The sequence below is a fragment of the Bos grunniens genome, chromosome 25 (assembly GCF_055505025.1).
Source record: "Bos grunniens cultivar Pamir isolate PY7600 chromosome 25, Bosgru_T2T1.0, whole genome shotgun sequence".
NCBI lineage: Eukaryota > Metazoa > Chordata > Mammalia > Artiodactyla > Bovidae > Bos > Bos grunniens.
In genome coordinates, this window is record NC_141189.1 from 15,249,928 (window position 1) to 15,267,617 (window position 17,690).

The following is a 17,690-nucleotide window of genomic DNA, read 5'->3' on the forward strand; positions in this document are numbered from 1 at the left end:
CTGCACATGGGAGCCCAGTCTTCCCTGTGCTGTGTGGGGTTTTTTAGTTTCAGCTTGTAAACCCTACAGTAGGAAATGGCAACCTACTCCAGTATTCTTGCCTGGAAAACTCCATAGACAGGGAGCCTGGAGGGCTACACTCCATGGGGTCACAAAAGAGTCAGGCACGATTGAGCATGCACACATGTGAACTCAGATGCGGCATGTGGTATCTAGTTACCTGACCAGGGATCAAAGCTGGGTCCCCTCCATTGGGAGTGTGGAGTCTTAACCACTAGGGAAGTCCTGATAAACTATTTTATTTGCTTCTATTCTTTCATTATTGTTGGATTGTAAGGGCTTTGTTTTTTTCAGCACCTTGTACTTATTGCCTAGATAGCGCCTGCATTGTGGTAGGCACTCAGGTACTCCTCAAGTGCGTGAAAGATATTCTCAGTAAAGCAGTAGAATGCATGACTTCTTGGGGAAAATGTTGAGATGTGACCAAAATTCCTAATCAGAGGTGAAATAGGAGATGCTCTAAAGAAGACAAACCCATACACAAAACATCAAAATTAATTTCTTGAAAGCAAATATATATTGTGACCTTGCAACCCAGCAACTACTGTTAGTTATGTGAAAATGAGTCATGTTATTGTCCTCTTCTCTGATAGTCCCCTTCACCACATGGAACCATGGAATCTTACAGGAGTTTCAGAATTTGTTCTTCTGGGGTTTTCAAAGGAAGAAGAATTACAGACACTCATATTTGTGATTTTCCTCTCCATGTACCTGATCACTGTGTTTGGAAATCTGCTCATCATCCTGGCCACCGTCTATGACTCCCACCTCCACACGCCCATGTACTTCTTCCTTTCCAACCTGTCCTTCGCAGACATCTGTTTTACCACCACTACTGTCCCCAAGATGCTGGTGAACATCCAGACACAGAGCAAAGTCATAACCTATGCAGGTTGCATCACCCAGATGTACTTTTTCCTATTCTTTTCAGAGTTGGACATCTATCTTTTGACTGTGATGGCCTATGACAGGTTTGTGGCCATCTGTCATCCCTTGCATTACATGGTTATCATGAACCCCCGACTCTGTGGACTGCTGCTTCTGGTGACCTGGATTATAAGTGTCTTGCATTCACTGTTACAAAGCCTAATGGTGTTGCGACTGTCCTGCACAGATGTGGAAATCCCCCACTTTTTCTGTGAACTCAATCAGATGGTCCAACTTGCCTGCTGTGACACCTTTCTTAACAACATGGTGATGTATTTTGCAGCTGTGCTGCTGGCTAGCGGTCCCCTGGCTGCTATCCGTTTCTCATACTCGAAGATCGTTTCCTCCATATGTGGAATCTCATCAGCTCAGGGGAAGCAAGCAGCGTTTTCCACCTGCATGTCTCACCTCTCGGTTGTCTCTTTATTTTTTTGTACAAGCCTAGGAGTGTACCTTAGCTCAGCTGCTACCCACAGATCACACTCAAGTGCAAAAGCTTCAGTGATGTATGCCGTGGTCACGCCCATGCTAAACCCCTTCATCTACAGTCTGAGGAATAAAGACATAAAGGGGGCTCTGAAAAGATTCTTGGGGATGGCAGTTATAAAAGGGACAGTGGTCACAGGGCTGAAGAGTTGCCTATGATTTCGGGGCTTAAAGTCTCAGAGTCAGAAGTTATAATTCTTCAATCAGCCTGCGCAAGTAAAACTTACTCTTTCTATTTATTTCCCGAAAAATTTTTAACTACCAATTTTTCATTGAGTCATGCAAGATCTTCGTTGCGGCTTGTGGGATCCAGTTCCCTGACCAAGGATCGAACCCTTGCCCTGGGAATGTGAAGTCTTAACCACTGGTCCACCAGGAAAGTACCTGGAATTTTTATTTTTTCAACTTCTGTGTACAGTTTAGTCATTTACTTGATTAGACGTTCTTCTGTCTCTGATATCTAACATATTTCTCTTCATTTTCTTTCTGTTTTCCCTAATTCATTCCCAACCATTGATTTAAAAAAAATGAGAAATTTTCATTTATCTCATGGAATTGCTTGGATTTCTTAAGAATAATTTCTTCTCAAATGACAAATAGTACCCCATGTAATATGTCTTTACTTTTAGTAGAATAAGAGTCATGAGTTTTGCCATTCCAATGGGAACAACCAAACGTGGCAACTTTGCTCTTTCTGTAATTTTATAGGAGAGGAAAATCTGAGACCAGTTTTTCACTTTTGGGTCCTTCATTCCTCTCTCTCTCTATTTGCTCAGCCATGTCTGACTCCTTGCAACCCTGTGGCTGTAGCTTGACAGGCTCCTCTGTCCATGGGATTCTCCAGGCAAGAATACTGGAGTGAGTTGCCATTTCCTTCTCCAGGGGATCTTCCTGACCCAGGGATCAAACCCTGTGTCTCCTGTATTGCAGGCAGACCCTATACTGTCTGAGCCACCAGGGAAGCCCTCTCTATATAAAACTATCTTACCTGGTCTTCTTCATAATGTAGACTTAACCTACTAGGTTTTTTTGTCATTGGTTTTTTTGTTTGTTTTTTGGTCATTGGTTTTTATTCTCTTTATTAAGATACTGTACTCTTTTCCAGGCTCTAGTCCACAGTGCCTACTATTGTCACTGAAATAACTGAACATCAAATACATTTATTCTAATGGCATCTACACTGAGACAGAAAGTTGAGTAACGTGGCCTTAGAGTCAGACATAACATTATGATGAAGCATATTTTAAATTATACTCTGTATTTCATGCATTAAGTTTCTTTTCAAGCTGTACATCTACTCACTGAACTATGGAATACCCACGTCAATGTGTAAGGGGATTTATTCATTGAGATGAAGAATGTTAGCAGATTTTATGTTTTCTCATTCAATTTCCTCACTGTTTCTGCTCGAAAACTTACAGTGATGCTACAAATATGACTTCTTTCATTGTTCTAAATAAAGTATCTCATTCATTTCCAAACTTTGTCATAAACACAAACAGACAGTGAACGAACAATATCATCTATTATATATTTCTTATATAGAAAGGAATTTCTTCTATTTGTGTGATCAAGACTAACTTGTAAGAGAACATGAATACTGCTTAGTCATATGACTCAGGGTCAGCAGTTTTTCTTCACAGGCATGCATATTCTTGCAAACTCTTCTGGGAACCTGGAAAGAAATACCAAGGTAGTCATTTTTAATGTAGTTATCTGATAAAAACTTGAATAATAAAGTGGTCAGAAATGTTGTCTTCAAATGTCAAAACGAAAGACAAAAATAAGAAGCAATAGGGCTCCCCTGGTGGTCTGCTGCTGCTGCTAAGTCATTTCAGTCGTGTCCAACTCTGTGAGACCCCATGGACTGCAGCCTACCAGGCTCCCCCATCCCTGGAATTCTCCAGGCAAGAATATTGGAGTGGGTTGCCATTTCCTTCTCCAATGCATGAAAGTGAAAAATGAAAGTAAAGTCACTCAGTCGTGTCCGACTCTTCACGACCCCATGGACTGCAGCCTACTAGGCTCCTCCGTCCATGGATTTTCCAGGCAAGAGTACTGGAGTGGGGTGCCATCGCCTTCTCTGCCCCTGGTGGTCTAGTGGTTAAGAATCCACCTGCCAATGCAGGGGGTAGGGGTTCAATCCTGGGTGGGGTAGATCCCACATGCCATGGAGCAGCTAAGCCTGTGTGCCACAACTACTGAGCCAGTCCTCTAGAGCCTAGGCTCTGCAACAAGAGAAGCCACTGCAATGAGAAGCCGGCACACCACAACTAGAGGGTAGCCACTGCTCTCTGCACCTAGAGAAAGCCCGTGCACAGCAACGAAGACTCAGAGCAGCCAAAAATAAATAAAACTTTTTTAAAAAAAGAAGAAACAGCAGGTTATTACAATTACCCTTAACTAAGTTCACTTGGATTGTTGTATCTTTCGCTATTGCTGCATAGCTAGCCATACAAAAATAAAATGGTTTAACACAATGTGTTTCATATTGAATGAGGTGATGGTGGGGAGGCGTTTTGAGCTCTAAGATGCTTCATGAGTTTGCAATTAGCTGCCAGGGTCTTCATTGTATTTCTAGGCTCATTTATGAATCTGTGCATTGCTGTAGTGCTCTTCTGTCTCAGACCCAGTTACAGTCAGTCCATTCATTTTTATATTGGGGTTAATTTTGTCTACAAGAAAATGAGTTTTTAAAATGTGAATTGCCTTAATTTAATTCCATTGTACATATAGCCATAAATAGCACTTTCTTTTTTCCCAGTTAGAGGACATATATCATATACCTATTCAATGTGACTCAGCTACCTGTGATCAAGATCAGACAGTATGGTACTGGCACAAAAACAGAAATAAAGAACAATGGAACAAGATAGAAAGTCCAGAGATAAACCCATGCACCTGTGGTCACCTAATCTATGACAAAGGAGGCAAGAATATACAACAGAGAAAAGACAGTCTCTTCAATACACGGTGCTGGGAAAACTGGACAGCTCCATGTAAAAGAATGAAATTAGAACACTCCCTAATACCATACACAAAAGTAAACTAAAAATGGATTAAAGACCTAAGTGTAAGACAGGACACTGTAAGACTCTTAAAGGAAAACATAGGAAGAATACTGTTTGACATAAATCAGAGCCAGAGCTTTTTTGACCCAGCCTCCTAGAGTAATGAAAATAAAAACAAAAAGAAACAAATGGAACTTGATTAAACTTAAAGGCTTTTGCACACCAAAGCAAACCATACATAAGATGAAAAGAGAATCTTCAGAATGGGGGATATTTGCAAACAAAGCAACTGACAAGGAAGTAATCTTCAAAATATACAGATAGTTCATGCAGCTCAATATCAAAAAATAAGCAACCTAATAAAAAAATGGGCTAAAAACCTAAACAGACATTTCTCCAAGGAAAATATACAGATGGCCAAAAGGCACATTAAAAGATGCTTACCATCACTAATTATTGTTATAGAAATGCAAATCAAAACTACAGTGAGATATCTCCTCACACTGTCAGAATGGCCATCATCAAAAAATCTACAAACAACAAATGCTGGAGAGCGTGTAGAGAAAAGGGAACCCTCTTGCACTGTTGATGGGAATGTAACAGCCACTATGGAGAATACTACAGAGGTTCCTTAAAAAACCAAGACTAGAACTATGATATGACCCAGCAATCCCACTACTGGGCATATACCTTGCTGCTGCTGCTGCTGCTATACCTTGAGAAAACCATAATTCAAAAAGGCACATGCACCCCAGTGTTCACTGAAGCACTATTTACAATAGCCAGGACATGCAAGCAACCTTAATGCCTATCAACAGAGGAATGGGTAAAGAAGATGTGGTACATATATACAAAGGAATATTACTCAGCCTGCTACAACAAAAATAGAAATGAGTTTTTTTTTTCCCTCCTGAAAAACAAGGAAAATAAAGAGAACAGTGAAGAGGCTAGAGAAGAAACATAAAATGGCCTGAAAGAGCTAACCAATCTTAGTTTTATTTTAACTGTTACTAATCTGTAGTGCGTATAACTAGATTTGTCCATCTCAAAGCTTACCTCCTATCATCCCTAATATTATATAAATTACCTCCTGCACCTGGTATTTCCTCTCCCTCACTCTCTAGCAGGTTACCACTTATAGCTGTTTGCATTTCAGAAAGAAGGTTGCAGGCCAATAAGCCAGAGATGAATGGACCCAATTACAGGGCTGTTGGACCCAAGTACCAGGCCACATGATGCCAAAAATGACTGTTTCATAATAATGCCCACAGAAGAATGCAAAACCTTCACCACCTTGTTCCTTATCACATACCCTGGACTACAAGTTCCCACCTATAAAACCCCATGTAATTCCCCAGGAAGGGGGACACAGTTCTTGAGGTGCTAGCCTATAGCATTTCTCTTTTGCCAGGCAAAATAAAGCTACTCTCTTCTATTTCCTCCAGACTCTATCTACATATTTCTATTTGGCCTCAATAGACAGGTAGACAAGATTTTGGGCAGCAAGCTATCAAAAGAAACAAAACTGGGTCATTTGCAGAGACATAGATGGACCTAGAGACTGTCATAAAGAGTGAAATAAGTCAGAAAGAGAAAAACAAATACCGTATATTAACACATATGTGTGGAACCTAGAAAAGTGGTACAGATGACCCTATTTACAAAGCAGAAATAGAGACACAGATGTAGAGAATAAATGTATGGATACTGAGGGGGGTGGGAAGAATTGGGAGATTAGGAATGACAAGTATACAGTGCTATGCACAGAATAGATAATTAATAAGAGCCTGTTATATATTGTGGGGAACTCTACTCGATGCTTTGTGGTGATGGGAAGGAAATCCAGAGGGGCGGGGATATATGCATACACATGGCTGATTCACTTCACTGTACTGCAGAAACTAGCACAACACTGTGAAGCAACTATACAACAATAAAAAGAAGATCCTAGATGAGTCATGCATCATTTCTTCTTTTTAATTAATTTACTAGAGTATTCTGTGCTTAGTTGCTCAGTCATGTCCGACTCTTTGCAACCCCATGGACTGTAGCCCGCCAGGCTCCTCTGTCCATGGGGATTCTCCAGGCAAGAATACTGGGGTAGGCTGCCATGCCCTCCTCCAGGGGATCTTCCCAACCCAGGGATCAAACCCAGGTCTCCATAATGACATAAAATAAACTGCAAATATTGAAAATATACAGGCAATAGAAGAAGTAGAGGACTTTCTTAGAATGATGTCAACAACAGTAAGGAACTTTCTACCATCTGTCCCCACCCAGAAACAGCAAATTGATAATGATATAATTAAGATAATGATATCCATAATTATAACTACTGTATATATGTATTTATATAATTTTAGTACATGAAAGAAAATGGCCATACCAATATGGAGGCCCAGATTTATCTATCATTAAAGGCTTAAAAAAGTTGATTTACAATGTTGTGTTAATTTCAAGTGTACAGAAAAGTGATTCAGTTATACATATATGTGTATATATATATTTTATTTAAGATTATTTTCTATTATAGGTTATTACAAAATATTGAGTATAGTTCCCTGTGCTAAACAGTAGGTCTTCGTTGGTCATCTATTTAATATATAGTAGTGTGTGTATCGGAGAAGGCAATGGCACCCCACTCCAGTACTCTTGCCTGGAGAATCCCATGGATGGAGGAGCCTGGTAGGCTGCAGTCCATGAGGTCACTAGGAGTCGGACACGACTGAGCAACTTCACTTTCACTTTTCACTGTCATGCATTGGGGAAGGAAATGGCAACCCACTCCAGTGTTCTTGCCTGGAGAATCCCAGGGACGGGGGAGCCTGGTGGGCTGCCGTCTATGGGGTCGCACAGAGTCAGACACGACTGAAGCGACTTAGCAGCAGTAGCAGCAGCAGTGTGTGTATGTTAATCTCAAACTTCTAATTTATCCCCCCTTTTCCCCTTTGGTAACTATAAGTTTGTTTTCTATGTCTGTGAGTCTATTTCTGTTCTGTATGGAAGTTCATTTTTATCATTTTCTTAGATTCCAAATATAGGCAATATTATATGATTTGTCTTTCTCTGTCTGGCTTACTCCACTTAGTATGAGAGGCTACTGAATTGGGAATTCTGGGTACCATTTCTACATTCTTAGAGACAAAATAATACATCTGGCTGGTGTGAGTTGTATTTGTTGCTGTTGTTAAGTCTCCCAGTTGTGTCTGACTCTTTGCGACCCCATGGACTGCAGCACGCCAGGCCTCCTGGTCCCTCACCACCTCCCAAGTTTGCCCAAGTTCATGTCCATTGCATCAGTGATGCCATCCAGTCATCTCATCCTCTGATACCCTCATCTTTCTGCCCTCAATCTTTCCCAGCATCAGGGACTTTTCCAATGAGTCAGCTGTTCACATCTGATGACCAAAACACTGAAGCTTCGGCTTTAGCATCAGCCTTTCCAATGAATATTCAGGGTTGATTTGCCTTAAAATTTACTTCTGTGATCTCCTTGCTGTCCAAGAGACTTTAGAAGTCTTATCCAGCACCACACTTCTAAAGCATCAATTCTTTGGCATTCTGCCTTCTTTATGGTCCAGATCTCACAACCGTACATGACCACTGGGAAGACCATATAGCCTTGATTATATGGACCTTTGTCTCTGAGTAATGTCTCAGAGTAATGTCTTGTCTCAGAGTAATGTCTCTGCTTTTCAACACACTGTCTAGGTTTGTCATAGCTTTCCTGCCAAGAAGCAATTGTCTTCTGATTTCTGAACTTCTGGAGTTGTATTTACTCCTCACCTAATCAGTAAGCCTGGGAATGGAAAAGACATGGTAGTAACAGCCCAGAAGACCATGGTTAGATGTGTGCGTGTGTTTGGGTGTTTGTGTACCTTGGGGGATGAGAAGGCAGAGTTGTTGTTAAGTGGCTAAGTTGTGTCAGACTCTTTGAGACCCCTGGACTGTAGCCCACCAGGCTGATCTGTCCATGGGATTTTGCAGGCAAGAATACTGGAGTGGGTTGCCATGTCTTTCTCCAGGGGATCTTCCCGGATTAGGGATTGAACTCGGGTCTCCTGTATATGGCCTCATAATTCCAAGATGACTCTAACATTATAGGCACCATAAATAAACCAATAGGTTGTACTAACTGCTGCTACTGCTGCTGCTGCTGCTAAGTCACTTTGGTCGTGTCCGACTCTGTTCGACCCCATAGATGGCAGCCCACCAGGCTTCCCCGTCTCTGGGATTCTCCAGGCAAAAACACTGGAGTGGGTTGCCATTTCCTTCTACAGTGCATGAAAATGAAAAGTGAAAGTGAAGTCGCTCAGTCGTGTCTGACTCTAGCGACCCCATGGACTGCAGCCTACCAGGCTCCTCCGTCCATGGGATTTTCTAGGCAAAAGTACTGGAGTGGGGTGCCATTGCCTTCTCTGAGGTTGTACTAAAGAGCCAATCAATTCAGGGGAGGCCCTTGCAACAAAATTAAGAGTATGGAAGAGGACCATAGTGTGGATGAGGGATTCCCTCTGACTTCCTTTTAGCAGCAGTAGGGAAGCCACCTGGTTCCTCAAATTTTTCTACCACCATCTCTCATCATGCACCTTCTTGCTCACACCTCTCTGACATACCTCGTTCCTTTGGAGCCTTGATTTTTCTGAAACAAGCACCTTTCTTGGAGCTGTTGTGCTGGCCATTCCTGCATTGAGGCATACACTTCAGATAACTTCCTGGATCCAACCCTATCTTCTTTGAGATCTGTGTTCAAATGTGGGACTTCCCTGGGGGTCTGGTGGTTGAGACTCAGCAATGCCACTGCAGGGGGCGCTAGTTCCATCCCTGGTCTGGGAACTAAGATTCCGCATGCCTCGCAGTGTGGCCAAAAAACAAAAAAAAAGTCACCTTGTTTGCTGGTGTTACCTAAACACTCAGTAAAAGAAAAAAAAAAAAAAAAATCACACTCCTTGTCTACTGTCTCCTTTATAACTGATTTCTTCATCCTGGCAGCGCTCACCATCTGACATGTTATATGTAGTGTCTTCAGTTAGTGTGATAATTTCTAGGTCCATCACATTTCCTTGATTTTTAAATAGCGTTTGTAGGTATGTGCCTCTTGCTTTCAGGTTAGAATTCAGGTTACAAATAGCAGAAACCTCCTTAACTAAGCTTTGAAGTCTTCTGTTCTTAACAATTCAACAGGCAGGCTATTTAGAATCCTTTCTTTTGTTTTCCAGAAGGTGGCACTACAGCCCGTTTGTATTTTCTCCCTTGGCCTGAGTGCCCTGTGTCTACTAGGGCTCACTCTGGCAGAAGTGCCTGGGCTCACTCTGGCGGAGGTGCCTGGCAGCAGAGTACAAGGAGGTATGGGTTTAGCCCTTGGGGTTCTTGGGGTGCCCACAGTTTGTAGGGATTTCCTTGGTTGAGGTTATCCAGCTGGTTCATGGGCAGACTTCTTGCGGAAGTACTGGAACGGACAGCAGGAACCAAACCATTAAAGCCAAGGTTCTTATGTTTCCTTCCATGTTTTCCTCTCTCCCCTCAGTTATGGAGATCCCTCCTCAGAAATCTGGGTACTGCTAGAGAGAAATGGGCTTCTCCAGTTGGAATGTGTGCAGCTAGGAATGGGAGGCAGTCACTCACCCCTCGCGCTTCCCACCCACTCTGTGAGAGGCGTCACGGCTTTCCACCTCCTTTGCCCGAGGGGGGCACCCCTGCTGCTGTGAAAAGCTCAACATTGGTGGAGTCGCCCTGGGGAGACAGGCCACCTTGGCAAGTTCCTTCCTCTCGCCTCCAGACTCATCCTTACCTTGCTCTAAGGACATGCTGACGTCCCCTGCAGGCAGTCTGGACTTCCACAAAGTCTCTCTCTCCAGAAGGGTCTCTTGGTCTCTTCCCAGTTTGCCATCTCCAGGCTTCACCCCTCCATCCTCTGCTCCCTTGTGACCAGTGGAGACAGAGGAGATTTGTATCTCCCTTGGATCTGCAGCCCTTACTGAGGTCCTATTTGTTAATTTTCAGATACACAGGTGGGTTAGAAACCTCCTGGGCTCCTTGGTGGAGTGTGCAGAGGCACTTCTGTTCCCTGATGGCTGTTTACTTAGTTGTGTAAAAGGGAGAGGGGGGACTTCCCTGGTGGTCCAGTGGCTGAGACTCCGAGCTCCCAATGCAGGTGGACTGGGTTTGATCTCTGGTCAGGGAAGTAGATCCTACATGCCACAACTAAGAGTTTGCATGCTGCAACTTAGACCTGGCGCAGCCAAATGAATAAACCTTTTTTACAAAAGGAGGAAGGGGACAGGGAGGGAAAAGAGGAGCAACTTAACCCACCGGCTATATGCCATCATCACACCATCTGTCCGTGCTGATATTTCTAACTCCAATCCATTACCACGTAGATTATTCTAGCTACCCCCCACCTTGCTTATCCCTAAATTCCCACTCCGACATTGAGAAACTTAACTCCCATTATCCACCATGTATTTATGCCTATTGTTCAATTCCAATGAGCATGTGCAACAGTATCAGAATTATTAACCAGCACTAGGGCACAGTGCTTGCATGCAGTTATTTGTGCCTTAGTCTTATAGATTCCGTCATTTCCACAGTCTGATATGTTAGTATATTTCATTCCCCAACCCCCTACAGTGAGGTTGTCTCGTACTTTTGTCATAGTTTGATTCTCTTGTCACATGCTGCAGTGTGAGATAAACAAGACTGGGAGATTCCAAAAACTTTCTGCTAAACAGCATGTCACAGGACCATGCTTTCTGGTGAGCCTCTATCTCCTTTTTGTCCCCTTCCCTGTCCCTCAGCACTTACTGTTTAGGCTCTGTCAGCTGGCCCCTCCTTCAGGCTATTTTAGTACTTCCCAGTGGTTACTTAAGGCTGCAAACCTCTGCACTAAGAAGTTTGATCTTCAAGACCATATTTAGGAAGCAGGGCTGAGGGAAAAGGGACCAACTGTCTCCACGATTCAGGGATCGGAACCAAAGAAGAGCCAACAAGCCAGGAAGACCACCACAACCAGAACTGGTCTTTATTGAGGTGTCAGGGTGCAGCAACACCATGAAGGAGCGGAGCCGGAGGACTAGAACACAGAGGCAGCGTTTGAGGGTTTCTTAGACTTGCAGCCTGGGTCTCTGGGCTAGGAGAAAGGCAGCGTATGAGGGGCTGCTTATGAGGGGCTGCTCACGAGGACTTTAGGAAGTTCCTATATTTGTCCAGGAAAGAGGCAGACAGGGTATTGAGCTCTTGCCGAAACTCCTGCAGAGCCTTGTCCTGCTCGTCTTGCTCTCCCGACAGCTGCTTCTTGTAATAGTTGATGTAAAAGCTCACCCAGTCATTCACCACAGTCACCATGGCTTCTTCAGAGATGGCAGGATCACTGAAGACCTGGAGGGGACGTAGGGTGGGGTAGGGGGTAGGGGTGGGGGGCGATCAGAATTTGGCAAAGGAGACCCGGCTCAGACATGTGATTCAGGAATAACTACGAACTCTGACCTCCTTTTTGCTCTGATTTGTATTCCCTGTCTCTCATGGTTTCCATCAAGTCCATTACCCTCCCTGCTCCAAGTTATTCTCCTTTCTCTGTCCTTGCCCACCTCCCAACACTTTAGGCCTGTCCTCTGAACCAGAGCACCAGGCTTACCTGCTGATTTAGCAGGATGTTGAATTCCTTTATTCCTTTGGAAATGAGATCCTTATTGGTCTGAATAAGGGCCATCTGCATGGTTAGAGAAAGAGATGAAATTTAAATATCCTTTTCTCCCAATCTCCTCACTCCCACCCGAGGATCCCTGGTGCCCTGCAAGGTCACTTGCCCTGCACCACCTTTCTGACCCTGAACTGCCCTGAGATCACATTTCTCCCCGGCTGGCTCACCTTCAAGTCCAACGGTGCTGTGTAGGTCTCAGCCACACTTTTCAGGCTCTGGCTTTCCCTCTGTGCCAAGCTAGATGTAGACAAGGGGTCCAGGGTCAGCCAAAGAGGGAAACGCCCTGCATTTCGGTCCTGAGGGAGGGTGATATGTTAACCAGGGGAGGGGAAGGAGGGAGAGGTTCCCCTGAAATTAGGAAGATAGCAAAGCCAAGAGAACAGATAAGTGGGGACACCCAGAAAACCACATCAGGGACAGCCTTGCCCTCCCTGCCACATCCCAGAAGCCAGGTTCCAAAGGCTAACAAAATTAACAGTGACTGATCCCCCATTGCAAGACAAGAACTTTAAAAATCATCCCCCTACAACTGATGGCAATTATTCTTCCAATTCATAGATGATATATTCATAGCAGCTAACATTACAGTGATGATTTGTGTGAGGCATTGTTTCAAGCAAGTATTAAGGTATTTATTCTTGGGAGTTCCCTGGAGGCCTAGTGGTTAGGATTCAGGGCTTTCAGTGCTGTGGCCTAGATTCAATCCCTCGTCAAGGAACTGAGATCCTGCAAGCCACACAGCATGGCATTAAAAAAAAAAAACAAAAAACAACCTCACAAAGTATGTATTCTTATAAAAGCTTCCATTAGGCCAGTTCCAATAATAGTCATAATTTTGCAGATGAGCCATTTGTAAGATGGGAGGACTGGATGCTACCAGGCTGAATTCCACTGGAATGGACACACATTTCTTATCATCAGGTACTTGACAAAGCAAAAATACCCTTTTTCATCTTTAAAAATATTTTCCTAATGTTTTCCATTTTAATAGATTTTTTTCAAATTTCTAAATCACCATATACTATTTGAAATAAATGAAACATTATAAAAATACACACTGAAAAAACGGATCATTTTTGCTCCTTCCCCCAACAAAGTAGCCAACAGTAAAGAGATACGTATTTTCTGTCACATCTTTCTCCATTCAAAAACCAATGTTCAGGGACTTCCCTGGTGGTCCAGTGGTTAAGACTTTGCCTTCCAGTGCAGGGGTTGTGGACTTCATCCCTGGTTCAATCTTTGGTTGCGGAGCTAACATCCCATATGTCTGGAGGCCAAAAAATGAAAACAAAAGCAATTCAAAAACAATAACAAATTCAATAGAGATTTTAAAAATGGTCCACATAAAAAAATCTTAAAAACAAAAACCAGTGTTCACAGGCACCTGTACACTCAGTTTGTTGATATGCTTTTTGTTTATTCCATTATCTTAATTAACATACAGCAAAATTAACTTCCTTTTGGTATACAATGTATGGATTTCAATATGTAGATTCATGTAACTACTACCACAATCAGGACACAGAACATTTCCATCACCCCCCAAATTCCTTTGTGCTCCCCACTCTGACCCCTGGTGGTTTAGTCGCTAGGTTGTGTCCGACTCTTGCAACCCCATGGACTGTAACCCACCAGGCTCCTCTGTCCATGGGATTTTTCAGGCAAGAATACTGGACTGGTTGCCATTTCCTTCTCCAGGGGATCTGCCCAACCCAGGCATCAAACCCAGGTCTCCTGCACTGCAAGCAGATTCTGTACTGACTGAACTATGTGGTAGTCCCCTCTTATCCCTAAACCCTGCCAACCACTGATCTGTTTGCCATCACTACAGTTCAGTGTTTTTGAGGACGTCAATGCAGGAGACCCAGATTTGATCCCTGAGTTGGGAAGATCCACTGGAGAAGGGAATGGCTACCCACTCCAGGAGTCTTGCCTGGAGAATCCCCATGGACAGAGGAGCCTGGAGGGCTACAGTCCATAGAGTTGCAGAGCTGGACATGACTGAGCGACTAACACACACTATGATGGAATCATACAGCATATAACCTTTGAGACTGTCTTCTTTCACTCAGAATAATGCCCTCAAGCTCCATCCAAGTGTTTGCGAGTAACAGTGAGTGAGTTGTTCCATTCCATTGCTAAGTGTGTACTGCAAGGATGCACTGCTGCTGCTAAGTCGCTTCAGTCGTGTCTGACTCTGTGTGACCCCATAGACCGCAGCCCACCAGGCTCCCTTGTCCCTGGGATTCACCAGGCAAGAACACCGGAGTGGGTTGCCATTTCCTTCTCCAATACATGGAAGTGAAAAATGAAAGTGAAGTCGCTCAGTCATCTCCGACTCTTCGAGACCCCGTGGACTGCAGTCCACCAGGCTCCTCCGTCCATGGGATTTTCCAGGCAAGAGTACTGGAGTGGGGTGCCATCGCCTTCTCCGACAAGGATGTACTAGATCTTGTTTATTCATTGACCCACTGGAGGATATTTGTATTGTTTGCAATTATTGGTAAGCATCAATAGAATAGCTATAAATATTTGTGTACAGGTTTTTGTGTGAACTTGTTTTTATTTATTTAGGGTAGAAAGGATTTGTTGCCACAGAGAGGAATAATCGCAATGCAACCTGACAAAGAACATGTATACAGAATTTAAAATTAACTCTGATAGTTCAATAATAAGATAATGCAGCTTTTTAAATGGCCAAAAGATTGGAACAGGCACTTCACAAAGAAGATATGCAAATAGCCAATAAGCACATAAAGAGATATTCAACACTATTACTCACCAGGGAAATGCAAATGAAAGCTACAATGTGATACCACTACATACCAACTACAAGGACTAAAAGTTTAAAAGACTGATTAAGTGTTGGTAAGGATCTGAGAGAACTAGAATTCTCATACATTGCAAGTGGGTGTGTAAAATGAAAAGTCTGGAAGATAATTTGGCACTGTCTTATAAAGTTCAGCATACATTGACCACATAACCCAGCAATCCCACTCCAAATGGAGTTAATAAGAAATGACCATACAAGTCTACAAAAGTACTTGCATGCAAGTGCAAATGTTCATAGCAGCTTTATCACAATAACTCAAAACTGGAGACAACCCAAAATATCTAATAACCAGTGAGTACATATACAAACTGTGGCATATTCATACAATGGAATACTACTCAGCAAGAAAAAGAAACAGACTAATCAACAGATGACTCAGCAATAAAAAGAAACATGCTGTACTCATGACAACATGGATGAATCTCAAAATCATTAGGCTGGGCAAAAGAAGCCAAGCATAGAAGACATATACAGTGGAATTCCATTTCTACGAAATTCTAGAATAAGCAAAAGTAATCTATAGTGGCAGAAAGCATTGTCAGTGGTTATCTGTGGCCAGAATACAAGAGTGGAGCTTAAAATGCAAATGTGCCAAGGGGAACTTTTTTAGATAGAAATACATATCTTCACTATGATGAGCATTCTCATACACTGTTAGTAGGAGTGTAAGTTGGTAAGGTTTTTTTCTTTTTCTTTTTGTTTAGGCACATGGGCTTAGTAGCTCCAAGACATGTGGGATCTTCCTGAATCAGGGATCAAAATGTCTCCCGCATTGGCAGCAGATTCTTTACCACTGAGCCACCAGGGAAGCTCCAGTATGATTTTTTAGAGGGATAATTTAACAATACTTGTTCAAATTTAAAAATACATAGGGCAGGGAGGGGAGAGTGAGATGAATTGAAAGAGTATCATTGACATATACACACTACCATTTGTAAAATAGATAGCTAGTGGGAAGCTGCAGTATAGCACAGGGTGCCCAGCTGAATGCTCTCTGATGACCTAGAGGAGTGGGATGGGGTGGGAGGGAGACTCAAGAGGGAGGGGATATACGTATACCTATAGCTGATTCACATTGTTGCACAGCAGAAACTAACACAACATTGTAAAGTAATTATGGGGAATCTTTATAGAAACTGGCACATTCATACCAAGGCATGACTTCCAACTATTAAAATAATGAAATAGCTACACATGTGCTGATAGGAAAAGGTATCAAAGATGTTCAATGAACTACAGTTAGAGGAGGCTACCTCAGGCTGAAAGTATGGCAGTGGGCATTAAACATTAAACTATATTTCTCTCTCTCTCTCAAATGGCAAACAGTGTTTACCTCTGGGCATTGACTGGTATCTGTTGAAAATGGAAAGAGGGATAAATGTCAAGGGAGAATTTGACCTTCTCCATCTACATTATCATTTGAATTATTTTACAATAAGAATGTATCCTTTCATTATTTTTATAATACTTAAAAAGAATACAAAATAGGGAATTCCTTCACGGTCCAGTGGTTAGGACTCTGCACTTTCACTGCAAACAGCCTGGGTTCCATCCCTGGTTAGGGAACTAAGATCCCATAAGCCACAGGGCCAGCCAAAAAAGAAAAAAAGATGATGTAGTTCTTAAACCATTAGCCTCCAGTTGGACTCGTGCCTCAGAGCCCAGAAGAGGAGCAAGTTCTTACTAAATAACTGTTGAATGACTAGGTGAACACTTGACGCTTTTCAGCTCTGTCTTCATCCGTTTGATGAAGTCCCATCAAACTCCAGTTTGGGTATGCAAACTCCAGTTTCCTTGTTCAAATGAGAATACCTACAAGGGCTACTGAGAAAATAAATTCATTCATTTCACAAAAAGGTAGTTGGCGCCTGATCTGTGTCAGGCCCTGGGACAAAGACAAAGTTCAGTGCCAAAGACAAAGTTCTTCTCCCCTGGGAGTTTATGTTCTAGTGGGGGCAGTGAGAGGATGAATCAGTAAAGTCTGAACAATGGAGCAGGGCCTCATCTACAGAGCTCTGTGGGTCATGACAAGAAGTTCATATTTTATTTTATTCATTTATTTGGAAGGCTGAAGGGCAAAAAATTTCCAGTGGAGGGTCAGACCCACCAGAAGGAAAACAAACAAAAAACCCACAAACCAACCAAAAGGGAAGCTTAACGGGGCCTCAGCGATCATTTGGTTCAAGTTCTCAACACGCATGCATTCACTGATTCATAAATATCGTTCAGGCACCTACTACGTGTTGGGTACTAGGAACAGGAGTAAAATATAGTCTCTGGCCTCACAGCAGAGAAGGAACCTGAGGCCCAGAGGGGACACTGACTTGCCCAAGGCCACACAGCTAAAAATTCTGTCGCTGCACTGGGTCAAAACGCAATTCCCTAGGGACGCCCTCTTCCCTTGTCCCCATAACCGGAAGTCGCGGGTCACAGCAAAGCCAGTACCTCCAGCGTCTGGCGAGTCAAAGGGCTCCCGCGGCCCCAGACAAGATGCTACAAAGAACCAGGACGAGGAACGACCAGCCCCGGGAGGTCGAGGCAGGGCCGGGAGGCTGGAAAGGGACCATGTCTCTGGTTGAAATCAGACACAGAAACAGGAGGCCCTTTTCGCGGAGGAAGATTGTCCCTCTGCAGCCGCCGTAGTGGAGCCGGAAGTGCCCTGTGGCCACGTTTC

At 43.2% G+C, this 17,690-nt stretch overlaps 2 protein-coding genes across 4 annotated transcripts; one reads left to right on the forward strand and one right to left on the reverse strand.

Annotated features, from left to right (window-relative positions):
- The first annotated feature begins 666 nt into the window (after window positions 1-666).
- Window positions 667-1,632, forward strand: LOC147345070 (olfactory receptor 7A17-like). The gene has a single exon (XM_086375595.1). The coding sequence runs from the start codon at window positions 667-669 to the stop codon at window positions 1,630-1,632; it is 966 nt and encodes a 321-aa protein (XP_086231721.1).
- A 9,849-nt stretch (window positions 1,633-11,481) lies between these two features.
- Window positions 11,482-17,675, reverse strand: AHSP (alpha hemoglobin stabilizing protein). 3 transcript variants are annotated; one of them, XM_086374808.1, is made up of 6 exons: window positions 17,462-17,675; window positions 16,701-16,840; window positions 13,242-13,450; window positions 12,351-12,479; window positions 12,118-12,192; window positions 11,482-11,861 (listed from the first exon to the last, which is right to left on the reverse strand). In XM_086374808.1, the coding sequence occupies exons 5-6, from the start codon at window positions 12,190-12,192 to the stop codon at window positions 11,658-11,660; spliced, it is 279 nt and encodes a 92-aa protein (XP_086230934.1). In that variant the 5' UTR covers window positions 12,351-12,479; window positions 13,242-13,450; window positions 16,701-16,840; window positions 17,462-17,675; the 3' UTR covers window positions 11,482-11,657. The 3 variants fall into 3 exon arrangements, with proteins under 3 accessions (XP_086230934.1, XP_086230931.1, XP_086230932.1); XM_086374805.1 differs by lacking the exon at window positions 16,701-16,840 and having other exon boundaries at window positions 12,351-12,420; window positions 17,462-17,643; XM_086374806.1 differs by lacking the exon at window positions 16,701-16,840 and having other exon boundaries at window positions 17,462-17,643.
- Window positions 17,676-17,690: the final 15 nt, after the last annotated feature.

Excerpts from the sequence above, each read along its gene's own strand:
- LOC147345070 (XM_086375595.1), top strand. The coding sequence starts at position 667 with ATGGAACCATGGAATCTTACAGGAGTTTCAGAATTTGTTCTTCTGGGG.
- AHSP (XM_086374805.1), bottom strand. The coding sequence starts at position 13,327 with ATGGAGAAAGATGTGACAGAAAATACGTATCTCTTTACTGTTGGCTAC. Across the intron at positions 12,421-13,241 it reads AAAAATGATCCGTTTTTTCA|CTTGGCACAGAGGGAAAGCC; the intron begins GTGTGTATTTTT and ends GTCTACATCTAG. Across the intron at positions 12,193-12,350 it reads CAGCACCGTTGGACTTGAAG|ATGGCCCTTATTCAGACCAA; the intron begins GTGAGCCAGCCG and ends CTAACCATGCAG.